This window comes from Musa acuminata, chromosome BXJ1-8 (genome assembly GCF_036884655.1).
Source record: "Musa acuminata AAA Group cultivar baxijiao chromosome BXJ1-8, Cavendish_Baxijiao_AAA, whole genome shotgun sequence".
NCBI lineage: Eukaryota > Viridiplantae > Streptophyta > Magnoliopsida > Zingiberales > Musaceae > Musa > Musa acuminata.
The window spans coordinates 42,945,860-42,954,959 of NC_088334.1; the positions used below are offsets into that span (position 1 = coordinate 42,945,860).

General features: G+C 43.6%; 1 protein-coding gene across 4 annotated transcripts; it reads right to left on the reverse strand.

Annotated features, from left to right (window-relative positions):
• Positions 1-1,388: 1,388 nt before the first annotated feature.
• LOC135587958 (APETALA2-like protein 1) lies at positions 1,389-5,688 on the reverse strand. Of its 4 annotated transcripts, none has more exons than XM_065079847.1 (11): positions 5,552-5,688; positions 4,597-5,438; positions 4,495-4,520; positions 4,366-4,396; positions 4,187-4,274; positions 3,957-4,102; positions 3,758-3,802; positions 3,549-3,652; positions 3,298-3,425; positions 2,783-2,893; positions 1,389-2,036 (listed from the first exon to the last, which is right to left on the reverse strand). In XM_065079847.1, the coding sequence occupies exons 2-11, from the start codon at positions 5,199-5,201 to the stop codon at positions 1,833-1,835; spliced, it is 1,488 nt and encodes a 495-aa protein (XP_064935919.1). In that variant the 5' UTR covers positions 5,202-5,438; positions 5,552-5,688; the 3' UTR covers positions 1,389-1,832. The 4 variants fall into 4 exon arrangements, with proteins under 4 accessions (XP_064935919.1, XP_064935920.1, XP_064935921.1 ...); XM_065079848.1 differs by having other exon boundaries at positions 5,581-5,668; XM_065079849.1 differs by having other exon boundaries at positions 5,542-5,563.
• Positions 5,689-9,100: the final 3,412 nt, after the last annotated feature.

The window sequence follows — 9,100 nt, forward strand, 5'->3', positions numbered from 1 at the left end:
GAGGGGCGAGGACGCCTTCAGTCGGAAGGGACTTAAAAAGGGGCGGTTCACCGGAAAAAGCCCGCGGCGGCGGACTCATTTTGAACTATTAACTAACTAATCTTAAAATACCTAAAATACCCCCCAGTTTTTATTCATATTATTTATAATTGTTTTTGTCACTCTTAACCAACCAATTATTTACTATATTTTTCCCATAGAATTTGGCAAACAAAATATAAATAATTTTTATTGTAAGATATGGCAAAAGGGGATTCTTTTTGTTTTAATCAATCTCTCTCTCTCTCTCTCTCTCTCTCTCTCTCTCTCATACACACACACAAAATAGTGTATATAAGTCATTTAGAATAATTTAGAACAAAATATTATGAGAATTAACTTAAATCTACATCAATGCATTGTTTATGGTACACTACGTTGAAGAAACATATAGCATTCAAGTAAAAAGAGGAATAATAAATAACGTGTCTTCATTAATAAATATATATCTATTGATGCCGCGTCGCTTTCGAAGCATAGTACAACGCAAAGATCCACGCTTTCCCACTTACCCGTCTCATGGACCAGCCTCGTGCCCGTGGGGCCCGCTTCGGCTCATCGAAGAAGAGGTAACGTTTTAAGGAAGCTTTTCTTAATGAAAAAAATTAAAAGTTTCTGTTTTTTTAATTTCAGAACAAAAAACAAAAAGACAGTGCAAATACCTCTCTTTCGCGGCACAGGAAATGGGATAGAAGCTGTCGTTGGCCCAAATCATCAAACACTAAAAGCGCATGAAGGAGGCCTCCCTCCGACATCCACTTGTTGTGCGCGGCGGAGGCGTCAAGCTGTTGTTGATCATGGTGCTATGCCCGCTCTTACTCTGCCGGCCGATAGCAAGTATCCTCGAAAGCAACTCTCGTGCGCTTGTTGTGATGCTTTTAAGCCCGGGCGGGCTCGGTTGTAGTTGCATCGTGAAGTTGATACGAGGACGCTTCCTACCGACTCACACTTGCCGATGTTGCACTGTTCAAAGAACTTTTTGGTGCACTAAATTATCCTGAATCAATTGGGTCCTTAGGAAGCTTGGAAGATGTCAACATCCTCAGTAATGGCATGATTGTGCTTGATAATTAATGATTGGCTGCTACGTGTTGCCCTGGCAGCTTCGACGAGTACTAACAGGTTTGGCTGTTGTGTCCTGTCATGGCAGCATGAGAAGCATGCTTTGATTTATATCGACAGTTAAAATGAGAATGGTGTATGTCTTCACCTCATATTTGAAGGTATCTTCTGCATGCTAGCTAGCTAGCTTAATCATCACCACTTCAGTAATTGCTAATCCATCTGAATGCTTATAGAAATCTTCAAAGAGCAACTCTTGCACATGTAGAAGAACCGACAAGTAGTGAGACACAGCAATTTTACTTGAGTTTCATTGAGTAATCAGTTCACACCACAATATAATCACAACTTTTACAAGGGTAAAAGGACTGCTGTCAAAGGACCAAATTAGGACTTGGGAGGGGGGAGCACACAGGGTGAAGAAAGAAGGCATGAACAAGTCCATTTCATCTGGTTCTGGCACAGAGTCTCAAATCCTGTTCCCAGAACCAAAAAAGGAAGAAAAGAACAAGGATCAGATTCAAAATCCTGAGCATTCACCTCAATGTCAATCCCAGATCTGCTAGACACATGTGAAAAATTGCAGCAACATGGATGTTAGAACAGTCAGATGACCATCCAGCATGACTCCCTCCTTGCATATGAAAAAAGATGTGGCAAATATAGAGTCTTGCACAGATGAAATTTCACATTCCAAGCAAGAATTATCATGGTAACTTCTGCAGTGGCAATCAGATATGACTGGTAGAAGGAAATGGAGATGATGTTGAAGCTGGTGGTTTCGGGGGAGGAATGGCAGCAGTTATGATGGCAGTTGGGAATCCTGATGATGCTGCACAGGAGAACAGCGGCAAAGGAGTTGAGCCATGCATCTGCCATGTCCAGTTTGGGAGAGCTTGCAATCCCACCATGGGCCTCTTCTTTCTGTCTCTTTCCTGTATTTAGCAGGCAGCAGTCGCAGATCAGATTGTATGGAACTGAGAACAGAATACAGAAGTTCTCAGGCAAGCAACTTCTGTAATCATTTGCGAGCGCTGAGCCAAAGCTGAGTATTTTGATGCTGTTTAACAACAAGTAAATTGTTGGGTAAATTGTTAGAGCTGCGTGATTCTTCTACTAAGACAAGCAATATATATTTTTTATTCAGACGATAATATCTAATTAGAATGCTTAAGCTTGATCATGTTGTCCCTGTCAACATTTGCACTGCTGCAGCACGTCAAGCATGAAGAAAAAATGATTCCAACATGAAGAGGCAGGCCCATGACAGGTTGTCAGTGACATTATATGTCGACAATTTGCCTGATTTTGAGAGTACTTACCTACAGCTGATGCAAAGTTCCGAGATTATCCAAGAGTAATTTCTCATAAACCACAAGTCATGGTAGGAACATAGGTTAGCAGGTTCACCCTACGTTCAGATGACATCTCAATAATGTACACATACTATAAATGGCTAGACTAATGCTCCCTAAGGCATAGATCATCCAGCTAAGCCGGCATCGGGAGCGGATTTTTGCCTCTAACAAAGCATCATTGACTAGTTCAAAAATGTCAGCTACTATGATCTTACCTAATACGTTTAAAGCCATGTCATTGTGTTCTCTGCATTGTCCACAGTATCAAGACAAGAACAACTACAATCCATGAGGGAAGACAGAAATAACATTCAAAATGTTACCTCAGTGGTGGAATAAAAAGGAGGATTTTGAGCAGTCCAAGCATGAGATTTATCAGGGGGCATATCCATGTGATACGGAGTAGAGGTTGGTTGCAGAGGAGGGCTGCTAATCTGTAGCAGTAAAAAAGATAGCTGCCAGTCAGCATTTACAGATAGCGATTTGCTACTAAAGGATCCCTTGATTTTCAATGTTAAACAAATATAAAATAATTACAATTATTCATCGAATGGTGATAATTGTGGGGCACAAAGAACCGAAACAGGATTGAGACATGTTATAAAATGACAAAACCCATAACCTTCTTGAGCATAATTTCTAACAAGAAAAAGCTAAGCTAAGCTTGCAAGAGCATTTTCTTCTGTGAGATGGTATGTTGGCATCCTAAGAATTAAGGGTATCACTTGTGGAAGAGGAAACAATCTGCTAAAAGTCTCTGACAAACGTGCTTTGGATTCTAATTATGAGAAGTAACAGCTAAAAGTAACAAGGATTGCAATGGTAACAATTCACCTACCTGTACCCTTTTTGTAGCAGAAGCTTCAGATGGGCTATAGGAATACAGGATTTCTGGCGGGTTTTGATCCCTCTTTGGACTATGAACATCAGGTTGAGAAATTTTCAAGTTCAAATCGACGCTTTGGCCTGAGTGAATGACAAAATCATTCAAACAATATATATGATGACATTAAGGGATTTATTGAACTTCATGTAGTCATTTCTATCCATGAGAAAGACAAGGAAACAGACTGCAATTTGTGATTGTACCTTCCGAATCAGCCTCGGTCGATAGATGTCCCTCATATGAACTCGGATCGAAATTGGTGACTGCTTCCCTCCCATTGCATTTTAAAGCTGCTTTGTCATAAGCCCTGATGTTGAAGAACAACAAATAGCAAAACCGATATTGGTATTTGAATGGAACTCTACAAAGTTAAGATTTGTCAGCAATAAGAAAAATCCATGCTTAGACTGACATTGCTGCCTCTTCTTCACTGTCGAATAGCCCCAGATATATGTACCTGCACATCCAAGCATGGTAAAGAGTGGGTTTCCATTATTATCTCTAGGACTTCCGGTATCAATGACTTTCATATCGATAGAACTGTGAACACAAGCTGATCCAAAGCAAAAACTACAACAACAACAATCGAGTAGTGAGCACACAATTCTTACTTCTTGCCAAGCAACTGCCCCATGCGAGCTTCCCATCGGCCACACTTGTGAAGAGTCACCCCTCTGTATTTGGAGCTTCCTCTCGAAAAGCCAGTGCTTTGTCGGCGAAGTATGTGCACAAACTCTTCTTTTGTCAAATTCTTCATCTGACAAGGTAGAAGGGGACGGATGAATTGTGCTTGTCCATCTACCAGAACCACTACACAACATATTCCAATGCATTCCATTACCTGTTTCATGTCTTCCTCGTAGTCACTGAGATTGAAATTGATATCAGCATCAATTCCCCTGAACTTGATTGCCGCTCGATCATATGCCCTGTGATGAGAATCTTAGACCAGTATGAATTCTCCCGAAACATGGAAACAGAGAGAAACATGTGCAGATGAGAGGAGTAGATGATTCAAACCTCGCAGCCACATGAGCAGTGTTAAAGCCTCCTGTTAGCATCAGGGAGAATCAGAAAAAGAAGATATGAGCATGAGAGAATTACTACCAAGAACAATCAAGAACACAATTACTGCCGGAGAATTCTTACCCAAATAGACCTGCTTCCCGCAATCCCTGTCGACAAGAAAATTCTAGTCAATTGATTGCAAGACTAGGGGAAAGAGATAGACTCAAGAAAGAAGATGCCAACCATATGTGGGATTCCCATCTTCCTGTCCTCCGGTAGAACGTGACTCCCCTGTACTGAGAGCTCCGGGAGCGAGGCCCCCTCCTACTCTTCTTCACCTGTTGTTGTTGTTGTTGTTGCTGCTGTGGCTGTGGCTGTGGCTGTGGCTGTGGCTGCCACTGCCGAGGATGTGGGACTGTCGCCTGCGGCGCAATATCGGCCTGGTAGAAGCTAGGATCCATCCACTGCAGTTTTGATGATGACGGCGAGGAGGACGCCGCCGGGAACGATTCGAGCGGCGGCTCAGGCGGAAAGAGCTGCCTGGTAATCAACGCAGGCTCCTGCGAAACAACGTTTCTGACCTCCTCGATCTCCTCGTCGACATCATTCTCGCCTTCTTCCGACGCGGAGCTCCTCAAGATGCCAAACTCGATGGCAGGGGCGGTGACCAGCCGGGTCGAGCACGAGTTCTCATCGGCCGCCGCGTCAGCGGAGGCCTCGGCGTTGAGGACGGATGATTCGGAGGTATCGGAGCCAATCGCCAGCCCTCCGCCGCCGGTGCCTCTACCAATGGTCTCCTCCTCAACGGCCGTCGACTCTCCCGACGACGCCACGTTGAGGTCCAACATCCTTGCGAAAATTATCAAAAAGATTCCACCTTTTGATCTGATTCAGTGGACGCTTGATCTGAAACTACTCTTCTACACTTTGGGATCGAGTTCTGGATTATTTCCGGAAGAAGAGCCACAGCAAGTACAGGTAGAAACAGGACAAGGCGGAATCGTTCTCACGGAACATCTGCCTTGGACCCTCGATGATTGTAACGACTACGGTGGATTCCCCAAGCTCCTATATAAGATCAAGACCTGAAGGAATGGAAGATCACAAAGTTCCCAAGAATCAGACGCGATCAGGAGTAGATGATCAAGAACGAAGTAGGAACACGGATCAAAAGAGACAAGACATAACATAAGCCCACCAAGACGAGAGCAAAGACCGACGACGAACCGAGGGTCACTGAGGTGAGGTGAGGCTAGGGCGGCAGAGAATTCCGGCAGCGCTGGCCGGCGTCGGCGGCGGCGAAAGGGAGGAGGAGAGACGTGGGGGAGGGAGGGGCGCAAATAATAGAATATATAGAGGTGCGGGGCGACCGGGAGAAGCCGGTATCCCGGTTTCCGTGGGGGCGGAGCACAAGAGGACAAAATATCCGCGATTGGGCAAATCTGGTCCGTCGGACGAAATCGGACGGAGAGGATCGCATTCGACGGCTGGAGATTAACTGATTGGTCGTCGCCGCGTATGAACGAAGGGACATGAGCCGTACACGTACCGAAGCAAGATTCTTAATACACGAATACTTGTCTTACCCGGAGACGCGATACTCTCCGGATCACCTGCTCTGCGCTTGGCTGAAGAGCGGACCCCGAAGGAGCGCCCAACCAAAAGACGAGTGAGAAAGGTGTTGCCGTGCTCGGTAATCGGGGTCTTACGTTGAGTAATTAGCGGCAAGTGAGTTAGGATTAGGTGGCGTTTCTTCGATCCATTTTGGAGGATCATAGGAAAGGGACATAAGAAAATTAATTTGTAGTGGGACCCGAAAGGGATATTTTATGTGTACAAAAAATAAATAATGGAAGGTAAAATCAAGTAGTCGATCCAAGAAAGATAAAATATTTAGTTGACTTAACATTGCACGTCTTCCTTAGATTATTCAGTACGTTTGCTTATTACTTAGTTGTAATAATAAGAAATTCTATTTTCGTGCACTGATTCAAATTATTATCATAAATATTCTAGAGTTGTGATTGCGAAAGAAATTGGATAACTTGCAAGTGAGTAAAATGAATTACCTATAATGAGTTTATTGAAAGTCAAGGCCTCGGTGGGACTTCACAACAACAATACAAATATGACAATTAAGTCTTACCTCGTCAAAATGCCCTACCCTACCCACCAAATCATATAGGAAACCAATGTCAAAACTACAATCTTTCATCTTCTAGGAAGCAATCGAATGTGGTTCTTGGTATCGTTATCTTCTCAAGCAACTTATATGGTTAATCTAACATTAAAATAGATTTGTTTACTGAATGGATTGGGTCTCACTGTTGTCATGCACGAGGATTTGGACAAAATGTGTTGTCAAAACGAACACAGGTGTCAAAGTCTAACAAGTACCACTTGTTTCCTCCGAAAACAGAGTTCAGTTTGGTCCCCAACACACGCATCAATCAATCCATCAACTTGCCAACCCAGAAGACACTAACCCATGAAATCTTGACCGTCCATTCGGCAGGCTAATTATAATCGTATATGTTTTAATTATCTAATCGATGATTAACCCCGAGGGCATATTATGAAGAAGTAATGTTATATTAAAAGTTATAAGGGGAAAATATGGTATTTAAATTACTAGAAATCCAGAGAAAATAATAATAAATAAATAAATAAATGGGAAAGGAACCCAGCGTTCCCCGACCCCACCGCAGGCCAATTGCCTCGGACCACCACAAAAATGGCGGGGCCCGCCTCTCCCTGCTCTTGGATCCTTTCCTCTTACGGTAACGCTCCCGGAACCTTAAATTCTACCTCTTTATCTCTGACTCTCCTTTCCGGTTATGGCATAGAGTCACGGGCAGTAGCCGGTCGGCCAGGGATAAAGAGGGCGTCGCCGTCGGTGACACCGCCAGCTAAGGACCACACCGGGTCAGGACCAACCAGCAGGCGCCGCGTGTAACCTAAGGCACCGGGGATAATTTCATGTTTGCCCTCTTCCTAATCCTCGCTCCTAAAGTTGTGGACACGGTTTGTCGTGTTGTCCCTCCACAAGAAATAATCGTTTTTATTCTTCCTTCGTTCCCCACGAAAATACTGTTTGCGGTGTGTGTCTCACGCACGAGATGTGTGGTTTTCTGGTGAGATTTGCGTCTACTTGGATGGTCGTGACAAATGCAAGTGATTCTAGGTTCGTCCGACTTGAATGCCACATCGTATTTACTCCAACCTTAGATAGATTATGTTGGAATCCTTTGTTGGTCATAACGATGTTGGCTCCAAAGGGATCAAACATAACACGCCTATGGGAGTAACACACCTTTGCTACTTGGAGTGCCCATTACATGCACCATCTCATGCTTCTTTGAATATTGTTCATGTACTAGTATGATTTGATCCCAAAATCTTGCTATCGGTATCAATGGTCAATGTGTTTAACAGCTAGATTAGAATTTAGCGGAAATAAAAGAATACTATCGTGCATTCTGGGGCCCATGAAGAACCGATCAACGTTGGGCCCCATTCGAATACTTTGTGGTCACGGGACCCAGTGACGCAACAGGTGGGTCCGAGTTCCCTGCCAATCAGCGATAGACAAGCCATCTGGGTGTTTCAAGTCAGAGGAAAAAGATGGGTGCCTAATTACCAAGAAACAATCGGCCAAATCGAGAGGAACGCGGAAGGAATCTGACAAGTTCATCTTATTTAATTATTATTATTATCGAAAATTTCTAATGTAGTCTTGTGATTAAAAAGGTGAGACTCACGCATGTCTTATGCATGGGATGAGGAGGCACAGAGTGGGGGTTGAAGTATAGCCAAAACCTAGGAAAGCAACTGAATTGATTAGGCCAAGTTGACACGCTTGCACCGCGTTCTTCTTGTCCTTTGCCGTGGGCTTTACCCTTTCTTTGCACGTAAGGTCAAAGAGCATGGCGGATGGTGGAGCCATCGCGTTGGTGTTCTCATCACCACAGCCCCACTGTCACGTGATGATACATCACTGCCATCGAACACCGGAAAATGCACTTGCGTGCTTTCCTATTGGTTGGTCTAATTGGGCAATTAAACAAGGAAAGGGATGCCCGCTTAGCAGAGGAACCCAAGTGGTATTATTATTTGCACACACAGATCAAAGAGTAGGAGTTGATGAAGCGCACCTTAAACAATCGTTTTCTCCCTGAAGCCCTCGATCGATCGGTTGAATTGAAGGATCTCCATGTGCCCTTGATTTGGTAACCCAAAGATCGAGGCGACCTGTGAGGCCATTATTATTTCCATCCAGTCGGGTCAACCGGTTCAGGTTTGACCGACCTCGATCAGTTACTAAACAAAATAAAACATATATATATATATATATAATTAATTAAAGCATATGACGACATATTAATTACATTCTAAGAAGTAAAGATCATTAAAAAAAAACAGCATCAATTCCAAACATCATTAGACTCTTGCTTAAAATAGAAGATGAATAGTTTATTTATGATGGAATGGCAAATGGATTGGCCTTTAGGTGGGTGGAGGGGATACGAGGTTTTTGGTGTTCTGGGGGGTCGAGAGACGTGGGCGCAGTGCGTCCGTTCATGGAAAGTCTACGCCGACAAATCCCTCATTTCCTATCTAACCAAACCTTATGATACGCTTCTTTTCTTCTCAACTTGAAGTGTCACCAAACTACTTAAAACAATACATGCTCAGCTACCTGCAATACATATACAATCGAGATACTTAGCCATGTAAGATCTCGAGG